Genomic DNA, 22,715 nt, shown 5'->3' with positions numbered 1-22,715 from the left:
GACATTATTATTGACTTCTTGTCTGATTAATGTAGATTTATTTCATTGTGATAGCTCATAATTACGTGACAGGCGTGGGCGATATAATACAGATTATGAGTTCCATATTTTATCAGTGCTAATGATGTAAAAGTCAAGCATTTTAATAACGAACAAAGTAATAAATCTTATCAAAATGAAAAACGTTGTAAGAAATGCGCATTAATATAAGAAGTACATTAAAATTTGTCGAAAAAACCACATCAGTGAAAAGATATTAGGCGTGCGTTAAGCACCAGGTAGGATACGAGGGGGAGGTAGTTAACGCAATCTTGAGTCGATTATTAGGTTTGGTATCATAATGAAATAGTAATTTATCGTTTTTATTAAGAAATAATCATTAGGCACCAAACAGTTCCAGAGGCTAAGATGAATAATACCAAATGGTTACCAAAATATAGACAAGAAATTACGCAATACTTGAACTGATGCAAATACTTATCATTGTTTTAAATGTTTCCAAGGTATCGTTTTAAGTTTTTAAATAAATTTTCAGCCAATTTCATAAGTTACGTCTTTATAACTGAGTACAGGTGGTTTAAACTACTTTTAAAGTTACATAATTATAGCTTCACTGTAGAAAATTGCCAATTTATTTGATATAGTTGCAAATTATGGATCTCCTAATGACAAATAATGGCGTAGACTTACTTAAGAACCAGTTCGAAGCCTGTAAATAACTGTAACTTTGTTCAGTGACTTTAATTGAGCTACTAATCAACGTTGATTTGTTGATGGTGGTTTCAGTCTTGCAAAAATATTTAACATAACACGAAAAATAAGTTAATCTTATTACACCTAGTTCGAAAACTTTGCAAAGTCAATAAATTCTTCTTGGGACTTTTTTCGCTTAGAATACTGATAATAATATTATTCAATATAAGATTATATAGATTATAATAAGCATGGAATTAGTATTTGTGATCACTGACTTTGCATGTAAATTTTTGGGATATTATTCAAAAGTTATTGTATCAAATATATTTTGATTACACATAATTTATAAATCTTGTTTATCTGATTTCAGGGTTGCGCTTCGACGCCTAAAATTACGTCACCGTGCATAGCCACAGAGTTCGAGTGTCGCGATCGTATGACCTGCGTACATAGAGCCTGGGTCTGTGATGGAGACCGCGACTGTCCGGACGGCGGTGACGAGGCTCCAGAAATATGTCGAGGGAACGTCACCTGCAGACTCGATCAGTTCCAATGCAAGGACCACAGCTGTATTCCTGGCGCACTCTATTGCAACGGCGATAAAGATTGCCCCGACGGCAGTGATGAGCTCAATTGCAGTAAGAACATAACCAGTTATTATACATTAGTTTTTTGATTTTCAACTAGAGAAAAGTCTCTTGATTTCATAAATCTCTTATGCAGATTAATTCACATGCAACTGAATTTCATTAGACAGAATGTGACCTGATTCCTTTCTTTTCCTTTGCCCGAGATAAATTTTAAACGCAAATTAAGCGCATGAAAAGTCAATGGTACTGAACTCTGAACTGGAACTAGCAACCTTTGATTAAGATTCACCAACAGTGTTCCTGACACTAATGCCTCTTACTATACTACATTATATTAAACACATAATTTTATTAAACATCTATTAACATTAAACATCTTAGTTCCCAAGGTTGGTGGTACATTGACGAAGTAAGGAATAGTTAATATTTCTTACAGCGTCATTGTCTATGGGTGATGGTGACCACTTAACATCAGGTGGCCCATATGCTCGTCCGCCAACCTATACCATAAAAAAAAAACATTTAAAACAATACAGTCCCGTATAAAGCCATATTATTATAGATCATTATAGTTGAATGTTTTAATAATATTTCTTTTTTTTAAATGTGATCCATATTGTTTTCAGCACGACCTAAGCCAATATGTGACAAGCGCACAGAATTCGACTGCGGTGGTGGAATGTGCATTCCCCTGTCGAAGGTTTGCGACAAACACACAGACTGTCCGAATTTTGAGGATGAACCTACTGACCGATGCGGAGAAAATGAATGCACCAAGAATAATGGCGGATGCACTCAACGGTGCATCGATACTCCCGTTGGACACTACTGTGATTGCGAGAAAGGATATAAGCTCATCGACAACACAACTTGTGAAGGTAAATTTCGAATTGTTTTTTTTGACAAATCAGCACATCGATATTTGGATTAATTGAACAAGTTATCAACACTTATTTCTTAGGTATGGAATGACTTGTGTAATATTTAAAGACTGTTAATAACTATACGTACAAAGCGACATATGACAATGATGCCATAACGAAGTTACGGAACTAATATCAGTAAACTATACTATATATACTGATACTAAACATGCAATGCTGATACTATATATACTCCAGAATTTGTTTATTTACGGCATCACATTAGAAACATCTAAAATTTTCAGCGTTTCTTTACTATATTGCCCATGTGTTATTTACAAAAACCTTTCTCTCGAATCACTATGTCTATTAAAAATACCGCATCAAAATCCGCAATTTTAAAGATCTAAGCATACATAGGACAGATAGCGGTAAGCGACTTAGTTTTTTGCTATGTTTGCCTATTCCTCTCTATATTTGTTAAGTGACTAATATTAAATTTATAGTATTTTTCTTGGTCTAAATTACGCTTTATTAAATTGTAAGGATTCACCAACATTATTATTAACGATAGGCTAAGGATAAGCCCCTGTTCGATAAAATATGAATGTATCTTTCTATCGATATTTATTTATAGATTTTTATTATTTAATTCTGTAATTGATAGCAAAATACGCAATACTAAATGACCGTTTCCTTGATATCCGCACAACGTACGATTAAAACGATTTATCTGTACAATAATAGTCGTAAATAACAATTTTATTAATCCCGACATTTTTACCACTGTATTACATATTTTTGCAGATTATCATTACAGTATTATTAACAATATTATTAAATAAAATGTTTTGATGTTGTGTTAACGACCTTAACTTTATATTTAAAAAAACACGTACACCTGTCGGTATAATATCTACGAATATGTATATTTTTCAACAGATTACTAATCTGCCATAAAAAGCATTCAAGCAATAAAAATATTTATCTAATGACACACATTTTCGTTTGAGGAAAATACTATTGAATTAAAACCAAAATATACTTATTTCGGGTAGTCTTTTCAGAACTGTAACGTAAAGGTATCATCGGTTCGGAATGTAGATTACTTACAGAGAAGAACCGGCTAGATATTCACTGATTTTTTTACATTAAATTTATTCCTTTAATATAGTGGTTCAAATGGGCTATGGGCTATATAACGAATAAACATTGCATTGCAAATAAGCATTGAAGACTAAAATGCCGTATAAATGCCGTCATAGATTCTATTTAAATGATATTTTTCAGATGTGGACGAGTGCTTAGATCCGGGAGCATGCTCGCAGATATGCATAAACGAAAAAGGTACATTCAAATGTGAATGCCATGCTGGTTACGCAAGGGACCCTCGTGATAGAACTCGCTGCAAGGCGACCGAAGGCCATCCATCTCTTCTCTTCGCAAGACGCTTCGACATCAGAAAGATTAGTCTTGACCACCACGAAATGGTAGCCATCGTTAATGACACGAAGTCGGCTACAGCACTTGACTACGTTTTCAGAACAGGCATGATATTCTGGAGTGATGTCACCGATGAAAAGATATATAAGTAAGTCTGAATATTAGTTTTATGAGTATGGACTACAGGGGATCATAACCCATTTGTATGAATATGTTAATTGTTCCTTTTAAAATGCTTCATTATTGCCAGGAACTAAGGCTGTTCCGCGTGCTTGTAATATAGTGACCTCTTGGGAAATCATGGCACAATCTTAATTGTGACGCAGCAATGTTTACTCATATTTAGTGTTAGATTAACTTTTCAGTGGGTTGGGTTGGGTAGTTCACAGAATGTCAATAGAACCCTAAAAACAGATAATATACTAATTGTAAAAAGGATTAATTTAGAAGAAAGTTTGAATTATAAAATATGAAATTCAATTTTTCTAAATCTAAATTGCTTACATATTTATACAGCACATAACTGAGCCTGAATTTAATTGCGTAAGATGGTCAAAGTATACATAAAAAATTAAAATCGAAAATAAAGCCACTTTAATAAGTGGCTTTATTCTTAAAAATAATATAGCACAAAAATATTAATTAAGCAATTGCTTCAATATCACAAAGATATAACATCTATATTATAAAATTAAAAATGTATTATATCATTCAAATAAAAAGCGATCACAGTTGTAGATACGACCTATTAAAGTGTATTAATTTTCATTAAATTTAGGGCGCCCATAGATGAAGGTAGTCAGCGGACAGTCGTCATAGGAGACCAGCTGATCACATCGGATGGACTCGCGGTCGACTGGATCTACAACCATCTGTACTGGACAGACACCGGCAAAAACCACATAGAGCTATCTGACCTGCAGGGCAATATGAGGAAAGTGCTCATTATAGACAAGCTTGAAGAGCCAAGAGCGATAGCCCTGAACCCTCTCGACGGGTAAGAAATTTTTAATACAGAGATGTCTTAAAATCAGATGATTGACAGAAATTGCTCCTAATATTAGTTACTAGAGAGCCTAGTATAATTGTGTCAAATGCTGAAAAGTCATAATGTTATCAGGAAATATCTAGAAAAGTTAACGAACGCATGCGCCTCTTTTGTCAAAAGAGGCGCGTGCGTTTTATATCTTGGATTATAACAATTGATAACATTTATACTAAAACATCTAACGTAAACAACTTATGTAGAACTTTTCAATAGAAAAAAAATAGTCAAAGCAATCTACGTCATATTAAAATTTTATTATCATGGGTCATAAAATGTATCTTATTATTGTACATAAGTCTTTATGTAATTTAAAAAATAATAGATAGCCTGATAGAAAGTGGTATCCATCAACTATGGCATTGTTGTAACAAGAAATATCAACCATTCCTTACACGATTAGTGCGTAACCACCCTTGGGAAAGAATATGTTACAACTGCCTCGAAGGTAGGCTAACCTACGAGGCATATTATCGCAATACTAAGTATTGCTAATTGGTGATAGATTATCGCATTAATGACTGGTACCTACTCAAAAGGGAACCAAGCCCTTCAACCAAATGAAATTTCTGTCGGAAGTCTGAAGTAAACTCGATGATTAATTAGTGCCAAACGATTATTTATATAATATTCTTGTCTTGTTTTATAATTTCATTAGACAGATATTACAAAATAATAATCATTCAAGGTAATTGATTTTAATCGGCTTAAAAATGACATTAACAATTTTGCTAATATAAATGTGGGTCAGATAAAAAATGAAACAATTAATGATTAAAACGTTTCATTAAAGATTATCAAGATCAATATTGTGGGTGGTGTCTGTATCCGAAACACTCCCATTATTTCTTCACACAAATCCACATATTTTTTGTGTACAGCTTTGCCTAGGTCAGTAATATCCTCGGAAAAAAAAAAACAAAATACTTCTTTAAATACTGCCAAATTTCGACAATCGAACGAAATCTTGTAAATATTTATTTTTAATAAATAAATTATATTTTTTTATTAAATATTTTTTCTATAAGTCTTAAATTCTTGATTAAGAAGTAGATCAGATCTATGATAAAAAGTAAAAGAGGTTTCTGAAAATGTCTCTCTTTGACATCACATCTTTATTTCATCTGCTTTCATTTTCAAATTTCCTTTAGTTTCTTTAACAGTCTAGGGAGTAAGACCAAATTATTCGAGCCGTTATCTCTAGTTTATAATCACGAGGCATTCATAAAATATTAAAAATGACAACAAGAAAAACTATGTCATAAGTGCGTAATATTGTTTTTAACAGATGGATGTACTGGACCGATTGGGGCCAGGTTCCGAAAATCGAGCGCGCTGGTATGGACGGATCCCACAGACAAACCATAGTTGCGTACGACGTGAAATGGCCCAACGGCCTCACTTTAGATCTTGTACGCAAACGCGTTTATTGGGTATGTATCAAAATCATCAAATAATTTCTAGCATAGGTACTATTCTTGAAAATCATTTAAAGTAATCTAGAACTATCTATAGTACGACACAACTTAGATGTCGCATCGGCAAAATTCGTAAAACCGATCACATCCGAATTGAGTACGCTATACCAAATTATCAATATTTATTTTTCATGCGAATATGATCTTTGCACAAACGTAATAACTTGTAATATCATATGACCTAATATATACGTCAATTTGACGCGTCGATTTACATGCACTTGCTTTCTCTGACGCGTGAATCTATAGCGACGAATAGCGTCGAATGGCGCGATAGGGAGATATTTCTATTGGTCGTGTAAATCGGCAGTAATCGGTTTTATATTCATTGCATTGCATTTTCCGATGCTACATCTAATTTGTGTCGTACTATACGTCGATAATGATACAATTATATTGGTAGGTTGATGCCAAATTGAACACAATTTCGTCTTGTAACTTCGACGGTACGGCGCGACGAGTGATCCTGTACTCGACGGATGTGCTTCGGCATCCGTTCTCGATCACCACATTCGAAGACTGGGTGTATTGGACCGACTGGGACAAGACGGCCGTGTACCGCGCCAACAAGTTCAACGGAAAAGATGTCGAAGCTATAACATCCACACATACGGTACGTTTGGTAAATTACAGCAAACAACAACAGTGTAATTTTCCCACAACTGAGAGACAAAGTTGTACACCAAAGAAGCGCTCCTCTTGTTGTACTTATACAAGTTTAAATGAAATCTTTATGTAGGCATGCCTCGAAAATTATTCCTTTAGTAAAATGTTAAGAATTTTAAGCAGAAATTTCTAAAACAACACACATAAATACAGTATATGACGTACAAAATCAAAATCAACAGCCTGTTAAATCCCACTGCTGGGCTAAGGTCTCCTCTCCCTTTGAGGAAAAGGTTTTTAACACTTTCCACTATGAAGTTCCAATGCGGGTTGGTGGAATACACATGGAGAATTTCTCTGAAACCAGACACGTGCATCTTAACCGATGATGTTAAGATGCACGTGTTAACCACTGAGCCATCTCGACTCAAATACTTGGTAAACTACATGCCCACAATTAGCGAATAATTATTCAAATATTCGATGCATATTTAATCGATTACTTCACGCTTAACAATTGAAATAATTCGACACGTACCTTAGTACAAATAAACTAAATGTATAATTATAGCTCATTACCGTTTTTGTTGCAGAATTAGTAATATTAACATACCACGATTTTTTAATATAAATTGCAACACTAGTTACAAACTATGAAAAATAATGTAACAAGATAGTTAATCTTCTGAAACTTTTATTTTTATAATTATCATTTTTAATTACGTATAAATTTCGTTTTCGTCAAAATTAATGTTCATCGTGTCTCATGCAATGCAATGATAAATTACGAGATAGCGTCAGCAATAATTATAATTTCATTAATCTCGTAATTCATCAATTCGATGTCGCACATCTTACTAATAGATCATATATTATTTCCGTAAAGATATATCTTCCATTAATTACCATTTATCTAATCTTATACATTTTTTGTATTAACGCTAATCTCGATAAGCTTACCAGTTTTTGCGCATGACTTTTTTATACGAAATATTCATGCAAAAATATAATTTTCAATCTATACAGCTACAAAATCCAATGGTGATTCACGTGTACCACCCCTACCGTCAACCCGATGGTGTCAACCACTGCGCTGCTGTCAACGGTCACTGTTCCCACCTGTGCCTGCCTGCGCCCCGGATAGGCGCCAATTCCCCGAAAGTCTCCTGCGCCTGTCCCAACGGTCTGAGACTCCTACCTGACAACCAGATGTGCGTCGAAGACAGTAAGTATTCACTATTTCAACATACCTCTATGACGTCATTATGATTTTAATTAAAATTCAGCTTTAATTTTGAATACTGTGTATATTAGTAATTTATATCAGACAGTAATATACGTCTTAAAAAGAGCAAATATAGGCTCAGGTGTTCTTCCTGTTTGTAAGTAAAATAACCAAATAAGTATAACATTTACTATTTACTAGAACAAGGTTTATTTGTGTTCATGCGACATTTAAGACAAAAATATATTTGCGACGCGTCACATACCTTTATCGGGCTGCAAAACAAGTCTATTTTGACTTGTTTTGATTTCACCAAGAATTTATGACTACAGTACAAAATATTTATCATATAAAATAAGACCGTAACAGGTAAATTACAACTGAAAAAAAAAAAAAAAACAATAAACAATGTATGATACCAGATAAATAATGATGATTATTTAAATTTATTTCCTACAATAATTATGCATCATAGCTTATCATTTAAGAACCACAGATAGAAACAAAACTTGATGTACTACTTGATTATACGTTCTTAATAAAAACAAACAAAACATGCCAGTCAGATATTCTTAGAAAAATGTCTACTATCAGTTTAAAAAGATATTATCGAATTATTGAAGTAGGATTATGTTAAATATTATGAAACACGGAAAGTAAATTAATTATTGCAAGAATCGAAGAGATTATAATGACAACACAAAAAAATAAAGAACAAATTTGTTTTTTATTACAATAAATGAAAAAGAATGTTCGTTATCGATGCTTTTTTAAAATTCTTCCTATTTTGATAAAAGTCTCGGTCGCCTATTCTGCAAAGATTCCGGATTCAAAAGTTTTATTTTGGATGTAAATCCTTATTAACGTTTTATGGAAATCGTTATTTTACCCATCAAGCAGTGACGTGTATTAGTTAAAAATAAATGTGACTTTGACGCAATAGGGAAAATATTTAAAAAAAAAACCTTGCATGTAAAAAAATATTGACACAAAATCATTATGAATAATCATAGACGGCTTGACGGCGTTATTTTTTATACATTTGTCAGCTGAGTTAATGTGTTTTATTTCTAACAATAATATCTTTATATACTATTGTTAATGCTCGACCCTCGGCTAAATTAATGTGGGCTGAAACTGCAATAACAAAAGCCTAGAAAAAAACGATATAAAGTTTATTATACAATAATTTGAAAATGGGATGTTTTTGTTTAATTAAATATAATTATAAATTTATACTTAATAAGTTACACAGCGTGATTTTTAAGCAAAAACTGACAGGATAATATTTAAATAATGAAAAAAAACATGTTTTAAGTATAAATTATGGAACTGAAATATGTAGTTATTGTTCAACTTAGGCGGCTCATACATGAACATAATAAATAACAATAAAAGATTTAAGTGTACTTGCTTAGAAAAATCTACTTGATGGTAGGGTTTTGTGCAAGGCCACGTCAGCATTGCTTAATATTGTAGTGTTCTGGTTAGAAGAGTAAGTGAGCCAGTGGACATAACATCTTATCCAACCAGGCTGGAAGCGTTGGAGATATAGGAATGGTTGATATTTCTTATGCGACGACAATTTATCATTACTTGCAAAAGAAAGAAAATAGGCTCCAACACGGCATGAAAAATTAACTTTAAATACAAAAAGAACACAACCAAATAAGTTATTTTGTTTGACTAACGACATGCGTTATTTCGAACAAAAGGGGGGCTATGTGACGTATCTTGATGTTATTAACCCTGACATAACACAATACATTACTTAAATAATATAAATTATACAAAAAACCTCTATTTATTTATATAACTTTATACGCATAGATGATTGATACTTTAACGTATAACGCAATGGAAGATTAAAAGTAGGTTGTGTAGTCTGAGAAAAAATGAACATACAATGATAAGTGTCGAAAAATAATCGTCGAATTCAGTAACTATGGGTTATTTCAATGGCAGTCGGAGTAAGAGGCTACGGTTACTTGGTCACTGATTAATCTCCAACTAAATTTTACCGTATATCATTATGTGTTCGACGAAGTTTTAAAAAAATAGATAAAATATATAAATTGGAATAACATTGAATCAATCGAAAACAGTTTCTAGTGAAACTCCTAATACCATTCGATTAGACATGGTACATACTATGTGGTGTATACGACTGGACAATTGACCGGGGTCAATAAAGTCATTAATTGTCATTGGGTTCCTTTACGATTGATTTAAGTATCTAAATATTCAATCAATATACTTCTTAACGAGGAATGCGAACAGCGGACAGTCACGTTATTAAAATTGCTTCATGTCTGTTCACGATACTGATTAAATAACATATTAATGGCAGCCATACAGATGACAGACCGCGATTGTTTGTTTATCTGTTCATTATAAAATAATGAATCTCTTTTGAAGGTTTAACTGCACGGGTTTATCAATGTTTATTTTTTAAAATATTCATTATAATTATGCACAAAACAAATACCGCTATTCAACAATGTAGATAGAGCATCAGTTTTGGAATTTCCGCTTATTCTATTTTTAAATTATTACATTTTATTACTTTTAATTTGTTTACAAACAGCCTTATATAGTGTGTACATATAAGTTATAATTCTTATGAAATAAAAATTTTATAAATAAAAAAAAACCGCCTTCAAAAATGAACTAAAAAGAAAAAAATAATCAGTTACATCCATATCCAATTTACGATTTTTTAATCACCTCTCAAAGTCGGTGCCAACATTGCTATATATGCATATAGGTACATAATACATACATACAAAAACTAAATCTATTTATTGTATACATGACACCATTAGACAAACCTTACTATCGATACAAATTAAATGATTTCAATATAGGAATTTATTTACTTTGTTGGCACCGCCTTCAAAAGGTGATTAAAAAATCGTAAATTGGATATGGATGTAACTGATTATTTTTTTCTTTTTAGTTCATTTTTGAAGGCGGTTTTTTTTTATTTATAAAATTTTATTTACTGCTTTTCAGTGTTGTTTTGTTATTTATAATTACAATTGGTAGTGTTTGTCATTCACTTTAATGCCGTTAATCATTGAGGAGTTCTCCTGGTAGTCCACCATCAGCTAGACTTCATCATAGGCATGTTTACTAACATCAATTGCTTGACGACTATCTTAAAGAAATAGAACTAAGCCCGTAAAATAGTTACTTACTAATAGGTTCTGATTACTAGTTGTGGTCTTCATCATCAGTTCCACTTCATCAAATGTCACTTTTCGTGAGCATATGACCAAGGCACTTTGAATAAAACCGAAATCACTATAGGTGTGCCTATAAAATTTGAGGAGTTCCCTCGATTTCTCCAGGATCCCATCATCAGATCCTGATCTCCTGACAATGGGACCACCTGTAAAACATGCCCTTTCAAACAAAAAAAGAATTGTCAAAATCGGCCCAGCCATCTTCGAGTAATTCGGTAACATACATAAAAAATAAAAAAAAAAAAAAAAAAAAGGCCCCGACGAATTGAGAACCTCCTCCTTTTTTTGAAGTCGGTTAAAAAATTCTATTAAAATTAAATTACCTTTAAAATGTGAATTAAAATTAAAATCTATAAGAATATGTATAATCATTTATTTGATTGTACCTAAAGCATTATTATAAAAATTCAAAATATTATCCTTATAATTATAGGGTTTGAAGAAACATAGAGATAAGTTTAATTATTTGTGTAGTTTTACCAATCGAATAACAACAAATTCCTACTAAAAATATTTTCTAAATTATTGAATTTTGTTGTTATTGTATAAGTAGACTTTGTAACACGGTTATTTCATATTAAAAATTACGACATGATAGTCCGACTACACAGAGAATAAAATAATATATTCTAATTGATGACAGTGCAGTGTGTATTGATAGATTGGTAGACGTCTGTCTTATCCCACTCATTATTTTTATGCCGCCGAACAGAATTTTATACGACTTCGTTCTGGCCATCGGAGTTATAACATTTTTATGGTTGGCGGCATTTTATTGACGGAGGAAATTGTTATTTATAGTTTTTACAGCACTAGTCCAGATAAACATTAAAAAGATAAAAATCCTGTTAAAACACTAAAGGCGATTATTATCAATGGGATACTTCTCGAAATTATTCAAGAATGCGTTAATCTCGATCGGAAACTGAAATTACGAAATAAATACTTCGAGAAGGTTTATGGAAGAATTCATCTAAGGTTCAGGGCAATACAGCATTTGGGAAACTTCATTGAGTATTTTCATCGTGCTTCCCAATCAGCTTGAAGATAAAAGCTCATAAAAAGTTTACCCTGTTATGATATACGGACCCGAGATGTTTCCACTCGTGATAGAACTGCATTAACAAGTAGTCAAATCAAGGGTTATAGTTCCAAGGAAAGAATAATTTAAGAAACTGGCTAAAGACGATCGGAGAATATTAATCAAAGATTGTGCTCAAAGGCGTTCTCTGCTCTCAAGAGAATCTCGTGTTTGTGTACGACTCCACATATAAATATATCTGAATTGTATGAAAACGGGCTGATATAAGTAATGATGAATATTAGTACTGTTACTGTAACAAATATGATTAATGCGTTGCCAATCATGAATGATAAGTAGTAACCTTCTCCCACGCACACTAACCATTGGGTCAGTGTGTGTGGGCGTAGGCAGTACTTTTTATGGATTACCTACCTCAATAAATAATATATACAACTTTCATGATTTAGAATATTCTAAATATAAATTCATTAATTGGAAAAGGACAGTTATCATTTAACATATATTATAGAACAACTATACTATAAAAAAATACGTTTTGTAACTTTTTCACAGTACTTCGCCCCACATATAGATAACGTGATCAGTATCTGTTGAGGGCAATAATGTTGAATTCATCATATGTGTATTAATTTCAACGAATGTGTCCTCGACAGATGATTTAGACTGGTCCGTTTCATGGAAAACTTACGGTATAGCCATACCTAATTGTTTGCAATTTAACAATACGTCTATACAAGTTCCAAAGCTATGGAAGACTACACTTTTAACTATTGAGTCACTCTGTATTATCAAATGGGATCCACTTGATAATACAGAGTTTTAGAGGCAAGTAGCATGAAATGGGAATTCCATTATTTCATCAGACAATCGAAGTGTTGGATGATACCCAATGTAACATTGTTATAAATGTGAGAAAATCTATATTATAATATTATAAATGTGAAAGTTAACTCTGTCTGTTGCTCTTTCACGACTAACCCGCTGAACCGAATATGATTAAATTTTGGTATGAAGCAAACTCTAACTCCAGGAAAGGACATCATAGGCTACTGTTATGCTTAACACATGACAACTAACAAAGTAAAACGGAGGCGAAGCCGCGGGCGAATACTAGTAATGAATAAAATATACATATATTCTTTATTCGAGCAAGGAATTTGAAGAAAATTTAAATAATATACAATGTAATCTAATAATGAACAACCGCCCGACTAAGATGTACATAGATTCTATCAAGGGAAACCAGCAGGAAACTCGGTTGTTTCTTGTTGGGTAAGTGGTTAAATTATAAAGAATCAAATAGCGTTGCGTCGTCACATCGCTATATGCATACGCAAGGATTGAACAATAGAAACCGACATTGAACGACACGGTGCACTGGTTGATTTGTAGAAAATATTTTGTTCACTACGCTTCATCTATATTCATTGATTGGTTGATATTAAGGGCGTTCATAATATTTTTATATTTTATAATTAGTTTTTTCTAGTTTCTGCATTATTCACGAGTATTTCATGCATATTGTTATAATATTAAAATACTCCTATTTATTGGTAATTCATGTTAGGTATGTAAATAACTATCTAAATCATACTCCTTAGATTACTCAGATAATAGAATTGAGTTTTTATTTGGATGCTACATACCGACTTTGCTTATCAAATGTTAGTGAAAATACGGATGAAACGCGCTGTCCTAGATAATAATAAAGAATCGAAAGTTTATGATAACTGACAGAAGTGATGACATTGTTTGAATGAGAACACCTGTGTTTTTAAACGTACATTTGCACAAATTAAGTAATTATAATTTGCATGAATCTTACATCATTTCCTCTTCTTCACAAGAGATGACTAAGCCTAGCAAGACTGGATGTTACTAATACATATTAGATAGTGAATTATGACAATGACGGAATGCCATTACGAAAAGTCGGATTTAGTCCAAATAAATGTCCAATTTCGTCCAAAAAAGTGTCGTTTATCCCCAAAAAAATAGACGAATTTCGACATCACGCGATCACGATATTTAAAAATATCCCTGCGTGTTATAACAGTTTGTTTATTACCTTGTAACGACACGTCACTCGATGACGCTACATCGTACGATGTTGTCTTCGTCATCGTAGCATTTTTTACACGATTCGTTAATTTCCATCGAATTCTCGTGTTGTGATAGGAATATAACCATTCTCTTGTTTATCTGACATTAATTCGCTGGTCATTTTAAAACGTTATCTACTTCAACGCTATCGTAAAATGTTTTATCTTTATAGTAATTGTAAATTATAGATTACATTGATAATACTATCGTAGTATAAGTTAATGCATTGCGCTTACCAAAACTATATTTTAAGGTTCACATATCTGTTTGTTTGTTTCTTTTCGTACTTAACAGCCAAATTTTGTTTCAAGATTGGTAATTGGACATGGGTAAAATTTTATAAACGATATTTTATTTTATTTTGCGTTAAAAGTATTGCATCATGCACGTATACAAGTAACATTATCAATAAAAGATAATAAATTAAAGATTTGCTTAATCTTTTTTTTTATTTACAAATACCAGAAGGGAATGAATATTACAAAAAAAAAAATAAAGAAACACAAATTCTCGGTACTTAAATTACTGTACAGCTTAGTTCACCGGCAATAAGATTCAATTTAGTAAATGGTGAAGTGACGTCACACATCACGCCACCTTTTGTTAGTCAATCGTCGTGCGATTCGGCGCGGCGCTCGATATGTCTGTGGGCTCGACCTCGACTGATAAAATTAGAAAAAATATCTACTGATCACTATTATTATCAATGTTATAGTTAGCCACCTGATTCCATGCAAAGTTAATTATTTTTGTGTATTGTAATTTTTAGTATTGTTGTAATTTTTAGGTACACAAAATATTTTTGACTCAATTATTTAAAATCTTTTTTCGACTCAAATTATTGATGACTCTACATCTCAATGCATTTCTTTTTATCACACGACTTATTTTACATGTAGGAATGTGTGTAAATTATCTATAAAATAAAAACATTTCGCTGTCGCGCACATTTTCATGAATTGGAAAGATATATAATTGTTATGTTTGCTGTTGTTTAATAAACAAACAGACCATTCGAAAAACAAGACAACAAACCAATCTAGTAGCATTTGGAACAATTACAAGTCATTGTTGCTACACGGACAGTAACGTTAGTTAGAAAGTTACTGTTCGATTTATGTAATGAAAAATTCGGTTTGTCGCCGGATCGCGCACAGTTAGTGTAACTGACAGGCGTTAGGAGGGAGAACCAGAGGGCGCTCACTCGTGCTGCGTGCGGTCGACGTGAAGTTAGCATGTCATTTCATTCCGTGTCGTGGCCGGTTGTATTTGTACAGAACGATTTCAAGTCCGGCAAACATAAGTGTTATTTAAATTCGTTTTAACGTGCTTTAACTAAATATAAAAACATTCCAAATACGTAAACATTAAACCAAGGATAATTTATAAGGTTATTTTATAATAATATCTACAGATACAATAAATCCAGAGCCGGAGGTGCATAAATCTGCTAATGATTCAAAGAAATCTGTAGTAATTGAGGATATACATATACCCAGTGAGTATTTTATTGACCTTATCCAGTTATCGCCAAATCCTTTCCTAACTACCCTGCATTTTTTGGGTTGCGGGTCAAATTTGTGGCAACCGAGGTTAATCTGTTGCAAATATTCATTAGTGATTAAACGTTTCACTTTTACTATTACAAGTGAATAAATTATTATTCAATGGCAATTATTAAAAGCTTCAAATTTTGCTTCAAATTTGAGCCCTGGAATGCTGAACTAAATGGGTTTAATCATCATCATCAGATAAGATAAAGTTAGGTTTCATATATATTCGGGTGATTAATGAATTAGGTACCAGTAACATTCATCGCTGTCTATTAACAACTATTCATTGTAAATGTTCCAATATCTGTGTGTCTTCAATATGGGATTCATTGACTGATTCACAGGGCATGCCAAACTCCTAGTTTCAAAAGTGATGAGTTGTTTTAAAAGTGAATAATTAAAAAGGAAAGTTTAACACATATGGTGAATTTAAAAAGAGAAGGGCTAAGCCTTCTCTTCAAGTTGGGCCGTGCTATTGCACTAAGTGCGGATGCCCCAGAGGAACCTGAGGAAGAAACAACCACTGCGGCCAACACAGAAGCCGAGCCAATGAAGGCTTACTGGGAAAGCGATAAAGAGGAATTGAAAGAGAAAAACCAACCATTCATAGACTTGTTCCTTAAAGACGTCGCGTTAAATAGAATACCGGACACAACCGAGAAACCTGTGCAAGAATCTCATTATAGTTACGAAACGTTGAGACTAGTTTATTTGCCTGAAAATCTCAAAAACTTTGATCTAAAGGGTAATGTATTGTTGTCATTATTAACACTAGTTACATGCAAAAAGATTAAATCATTAGGAAGACACACAGATTCTTCTAATACTATTGGGCATACTGAATCCATGTCAAAGAACGTTGTCGCTTTAAGCTATTAATACTCAACATGCTTTCACTAACTGCGATTTTTAGACCTGTGCAATAGTTCCTTGTATTATATAAAATTTAAAGTTATATTCTTTTTTTGATAATATCTTAAATGAGCTTGATAATGTGGATTCAAAGCATTCATTGGGATAACAATCGTATGGGATGTTCATCATTGTTACCATTAACACAGCGACTATGAGCGTTGTTAAATGAACAATGCGATACAATCACTTCATGTTTAAATTAACCTGTTCCTGTCCTTTCTTATTGTTAACTAAAACTAGTTTTATATGTATCGATGTGAAAATATTTTACGTTCAATGAGGTTAAGATATTTTGGTTAAGTACGCGGTCACAGTTGGCACGTTTCATTGACAGCGTCTAAAAATATATTGTGGTGGTTACATCGCCTAGTGATATCCACTGCAGTTTCATGTTCACGCTTTTGGTTCAAATTCATGTATCACTTGACGGTACAAGGCCTTAAATTGGTCAGTACTCAAAACTTTTCTGCTAACTATACTCATTATAGGACAAAAAAAAACTTTTATTAACAATGTAATAATTCGTGTAAATATTTTGAAAATGTTTAATTACTTTAATGAATTAAGTGCAAGTATATCTGTTACAACATATCTATCGTTTTAACGCACTCGCCTATAATGCTTGCTATGGTGACGGTTTTCTATGTCTCATTGTAAATAATCACTGTTTTCTCCGTGTGTTTTTTATCTATTGTCTTTGATCTCATGGTTTTATTGATTTTATTTGTTTGAAATGGATTTGAGATCAAAGAGACCACATGAATTATTGATATTAATGTTTTCTTTTATCGTTTTCAGGTGTTCCTGAAACACCAAAAGCTGGTACAGGAATCTCGAGCAGTGGACGAGACGCGAGCGTTGTTGCCGGAGTCGTTGTTGCAGTAATATCGGGAATTATTATACTTGCTGCTTTGGTACGTAACATTTCAAAGATATCTTTCAATATATTAAGCAAAGTTTTACTTGTAAAACCGTTAACTTGCAGTTGAAATCAATTAAAGTTACAAGCTATATCAGGTTCTAGAAATTTTCCTTAGTCTTTTAACTTAACGACTTGCCATAGAGACGAGACATTAAACAACATTTTTTAAGTCTATCTTCTTTAAAAATGTAATACATGTCTCAATTACATAGTATTATTTTAAAAATTATATTATAACAGAAGTTAATTTATATCGTAAATGACCCTAAAGGCCATCCGAATAAAATATTCCGTGCGCATATCCGAAGCTAGCGATTGCATTCACTATATCGTCCTTGCGAACGTGTTTTAAGCAAACTGACGGTTACTTTCGTACAACTTACTAGTAAGCGAGTCGATGATTTATGAATTTTCGAACGATAAAACTATTAAAGCCATCCAGTGAAACTATCTTATCTTTATTATCGTTGAATATATTTGACTAATCCACTAGATCTCGTCCTATCCATCAAAATGTTTGCGAATTCATTCAAAACAATAATCAAGGCCAATCAACGACCACAATGATTGATAAGGTTCCTTTGAAATTTAATTAAAGTTTTATCATCCATACAACAACAGCCTGTAAATTCCCACTGCTGGGCTAAAGGCCTCCTCTCCCTTTGAGGAGAAGATTTGGAACATATTCCACCACGCTGTTCCAATGCGGGTTGGTGGAATACACATGTGGCAGAATTTCTATGAAATTTGTCACATGCAGGTTTCCTCACGATGTTTTCCTTCACCGCTGAGCACGAGATGAATTATAAAGACAAATTAAGCACATGAAACAGCGGTGCTTGCCTGGGTTTAAACCCGCAACCATCGGTTAAGATGCACGCGTTCTAACCACTGGGCCATCTCGACTCTTATCATCCATATTAAGATCGATTTATTAAATACAATTAATTTATCGTTAACCATTCAACAGATCGCGGTTGTAATGTACCGGCATTACGTACACCGCAATGTAACATCGATGAACTTCGACAACCCCGTATACCGCAAAACAACCGAAAATCAGTTCTCCCTGGAACAGAATGGGTACGCACCTGGCAGCAAGCTATACCCCAGTACCGTCGGCGAGGAGGTGAGAGCGTTAACTGCTATGGAGTGCACGTTAAACATACAGAACAGCCTTAGATAAGTCGATCGTATCAACGCCACTGTCCTAATCGAAACGTGTAAATGGAAGTAGGCTACAGGATCTACTTAGGTTTCTGTTTACAATTTCTATTTATTACTACGCTCGAAAAATTATTTTTCAATATATCATAACTAATTTTTACATACAATGAAACTATACAACCCCTATCTATATCTACTTATGGCCAAAGTGTAAATAGTAAAAAAAAATATTTAACTAGGTAAAAAATAGTGAACGGTAAGGTCTGCCTAAGACGTTTTAAATTCGATGTATCTAGACGTAATATATTTACTAGGATTTAATTTAAGGAATTTATAGATGATATTTTGTTAGTTTTAAGGTCGTGGCGATAAATTGTGCCAACGTTTTTACCGCATCAGTATTAAAACATAGTTGCCAAAAAATGGTATTTGATGGTAGGTTTAATATTGTAAATAAAATAATATGTTTATATATTTTCCGTTTCGTAATTTGCGTAGTTATTTAGACAATTTTGTAATACTGTACTGCTGAAATATTTTTTTCATGCGTTTTCATACGAGGGCACTGATTATTTGGTAAGTTTCAATTCGAAACAATGGATAATTTGGTTTAATTGTGTATTATGTTTTTTTTCCTTTAAAACTTGACGCGGTATTAAATATACATGTAACATTATAATAAAAGAAACATACATGACTAGTAATAATTTAAATGTATTTAATTAACATACTTATGTATGTAATTCAATTCGTAGAAAAGAGTAACTAATAAGTTTCTAATCGTTTTTTTTTTTTGGTAAAATATACATTCCAAACTGGTTGTTCTATATTTAAATGAATTTGAAAAAGGTTGTGAGCAAAAAGTTTATTTGATTTTCTTTTTTTTCCAGGCCCAGGAACCCCTCAACACGCCTGGTACAAATGAGTTTGTATAGTGCAAGATCAGAAAGCAAATATATTTGTATGTTTTTAAATGTGAAAAGAAAAATAAGGACATGTGATACTCTGAAAAAATAGTGTAAAACCAGTGAATGGGGACATGGCTAACAGTATCTAGTGAATGTGAAGTTAGCTTTAGTGGATATCGTGGAGCGTAGGAACTAAGTTCCATGCTTTCGAGTTTATCATTGATACGGATCTCAAAATTGCAACTATCGGTCAAAATTACTCGAAATTATCATCCATTTTTTGTAACATCTGAAAGTCTTGCTTTCATAACTTGTATCACATAATATTTTAGATATTATAATGTCTCTGCTATACATTTTTCTTTAGTCCGTTTATATTTTTTAGTATCGCTATAACCAATGGGATTACATGTTAATCTGTGATGGACATATCACAAGCTCTCGATAATAAACAGATAATATTTCGTTTCGTATACTTATCAATGATTCCTCACTACATAATACTTTCCTATGTTATATAAACTACGTCAATTTAATGTGTAATTTTATTGGGTATCCCTGAACAAATGCTTGATGCAATTAAATTATTTGTAAAAAAAAAAGTAAATATGTTCCATTTTTAAATAATAATTTTAACGCTTTCTTAATAATAATAAATTTCACGTTTAATCGAATTGAAGCTCATATCTTTAAGTCGAATATACTTCTTTAGAAAATTTACATGAATTTCGAAAGGCAAGATATACAGATAGGAGAAAGTTACTTATTTAATGTTTTTTAATCTGTTTTATCTAGATAATAGAATTATTAATTTATTGGAAATTATGAATGTTTTATGATACGTCTAATGTATATTGCATTAGCTGGTACTAGGCTATACTAAATCACTGTTTTATGTGCCAATACATAGATAAATTATCGCCAAATGTACTAATTACACTCGATTGATATATCTCATTATAATATAATGCAAATTTAAGTTTGTTGATATTTATATTGTTATAAATAAAAGCAGCTGTTTCAATATTACTTTATATATTTTATATAAAGGTTGTGTTATATGTATTACTTTATTGGTAGCAAGTTAGGCCTGAATTTGATACATGAATTTCAAGCGAAATCCTGCCAAATCCTCTAAATTTACCTTAGTTTTTAATAAATATATTTGTAATGTAATACAATTACACAAGTTGATGCACATTTCATATGATATGCCTAGCTCAATAAGTGTCGTCACTAAAATTATTGTGTAAATATCGTCAATAAAATATTATGTAAAATGTGTTAATTTATTTATTTATTTACGTACAAATATACCCGATAATACAAAGCCCATGATAACAAGTAACAAGAAAAAAAAAAAGAAATTACATTTCTTTCAAATGTAAAACAAAAAAAAAATTAACTAGTTAAATGTAAATGAAATTATAACAGTACACTTAATTCTAAATTAAACTATTCTTAATTTAAATCACGCGGAATGTAGAACAAGAACACATTTATTTAAACGACTACGTTAAAATTAACTTATTTTTTTATTACATTTGATGCTTACGACACTTGTCATATATTAAAAAAAAAAAAACAATAGAAGCTACAATATATAAGTGCGTGTAAGTATTTTTTATCTGTTTTTGAAGTGACAACTCTTTAAAAGGAGGTTTATGTTTCTATTATTTCAAAATTGGAACTGTTTCCGATTAACAAGTAAACAAATTCAGTACTATTTTAAGCGAGTTTCAGACACGCCTTCTTAACTATAGTTAGGGAGAAATTGTTACAAATATAAAAAAGCACACTCTTAAAATATATTACTTCTGCATATGCATACGTTTATTAGTAGGAAATTTAATTTCCCGAAGCTATTTTTTCAATAATAAAACGAAACAATATACATAAAATTTAGTCACCCCATATCCCAATATATTATTAACTAAATCGATTTTTTATATAAAATATATATCAAGTGAACGAGGTCGAAGATTCGTGTTGCGATAGCGCAATTCATCGTAATGGGCACGTAACCAAAACAAATCTTAATCTCAGTTTTCAATTCAAAACAATTATCGATATGGGATACTCATTAGTCACACATGACTCACGAAATAGTTATCATTCTTTAATTAGTTCTGTAATCGAAAACGGTAATTTATTTTTAGCTTATCTTTTTTAGTTTTTAATTAAAATAAATAAAGTTGAATTAAGATAAAATTACGTTCGTTTACTATATTACGTATTGGCTATTATTATTATTTTATCTCAACGATTGTACAATATTTGGTTGTTTAATCGTAAGTATGAGGTCAATAAGTCAATATGAGGTCTTGAAGTAAATTATTTTTTAAACAATCTTCAGTCCGATTTCCCACTTGCCAGTATCAGATGAAATAAAATATTTATTAATATATAAATAGATAAGATATATCGCTTAAGTTTATAAGGCAAACAAAGCGTTATTCCGATTACAAATTAATCATAAGCAATTTATTTACTGGCTAATATGAAAAAGCCCTTTAACACAAGAAACTAATAAAAAAAATTTAAGTACTTTATATATTATGCAAAAAAAAACTTAATACATTAATCAGAATAAGTAAGATTTAGAAATTTATAAAAGAAACAGACAGAATTACTAAAAGTACAAGTTTTGGAAGTTATAACTTGGTACGTATGAGTTTTTAATATTTGGCTAAAATTGCACCCGTCCATTGCATGAGCGAATCATATTACTTAAAAAAAAGTCACAGTTGATGTCTTTTAAATTGTCATAAATTAATCATCTACGTATATACAAATAAATCGTTATTTGGTTAAGTGAGGGATCACAGCTCTTGTATTAAAGTTTGTGTTAACTAAATCCTAAAGATCACATTGTTATTATTTTTGGGTTAATTAAATATTAAACGAA

General features: G+C 31.9%; 1 protein-coding gene across 11 annotated transcripts in view; it reads left to right on the top strand.

Moving 5' to 3' along the window:
• The window catches only part of LOC124544197 (low-density lipoprotein receptor-like), a 234,395-nt gene extending 213,300 nt beyond the window's left edge, over positions 1 to 21,095 (top strand). For 7 of the 11 annotated variants that reach the window (XM_047122668.1, XM_047122660.1, XM_047122696.1 and 4 more), the window contains exons 6-16: positions 1,067 to 1,334; positions 1,913 to 2,164; positions 3,440 to 3,740; positions 4,371 to 4,589; positions 5,926 to 6,070; positions 6,519 to 6,728; positions 7,748 to 7,946; positions 15,757 to 15,840; positions 17,609 to 17,724; positions 18,703 to 18,861; positions 19,790 to 21,095. In XM_047122668.1, the coding sequence (XP_046978624.1) occupies positions 1,067 to 1,334; positions 1,913 to 2,164; positions 3,440 to 3,740; positions 4,371 to 4,589; positions 5,926 to 6,070; positions 6,519 to 6,728; positions 7,748 to 7,946; positions 15,757 to 15,840; positions 17,609 to 17,724; positions 18,703 to 18,861; positions 19,790 to 19,834 (1,998 nt within the window). In that variant the 3' untranslated portion in view covers positions 19,835 to 21,095. Of the gene's footprint in view, positions 1 to 1,066; positions 1,335 to 1,912; positions 2,165 to 3,439; positions 3,741 to 4,370; positions 4,590 to 5,925; positions 6,071 to 6,518; positions 6,729 to 7,747; positions 7,947 to 15,756; positions 15,841 to 16,239; positions 16,484 to 17,608; positions 17,725 to 18,702; positions 19,476 to 19,789 lie in introns of those variants that run through there. The other 4 variants (XM_047122681.1, XM_047122677.1, XR_006967523.1 and 1 more) reach the window with 3 other exon arrangements.
• Positions 21,096 to 22,715: the final 1,620 nt, after the last annotated feature.

This window comes from Vanessa cardui, chromosome 1 (genome assembly GCF_905220365.1).
Source record: "Vanessa cardui chromosome 1, ilVanCard2.1, whole genome shotgun sequence".
NCBI lineage: Eukaryota > Metazoa > Arthropoda > Insecta > Lepidoptera > Nymphalidae > Vanessa > Vanessa cardui.
The sequence above is the reverse complement of the archived record's forward strand: the minus strand, read 5'-3'. Positions and strand labels throughout refer to the sequence as shown.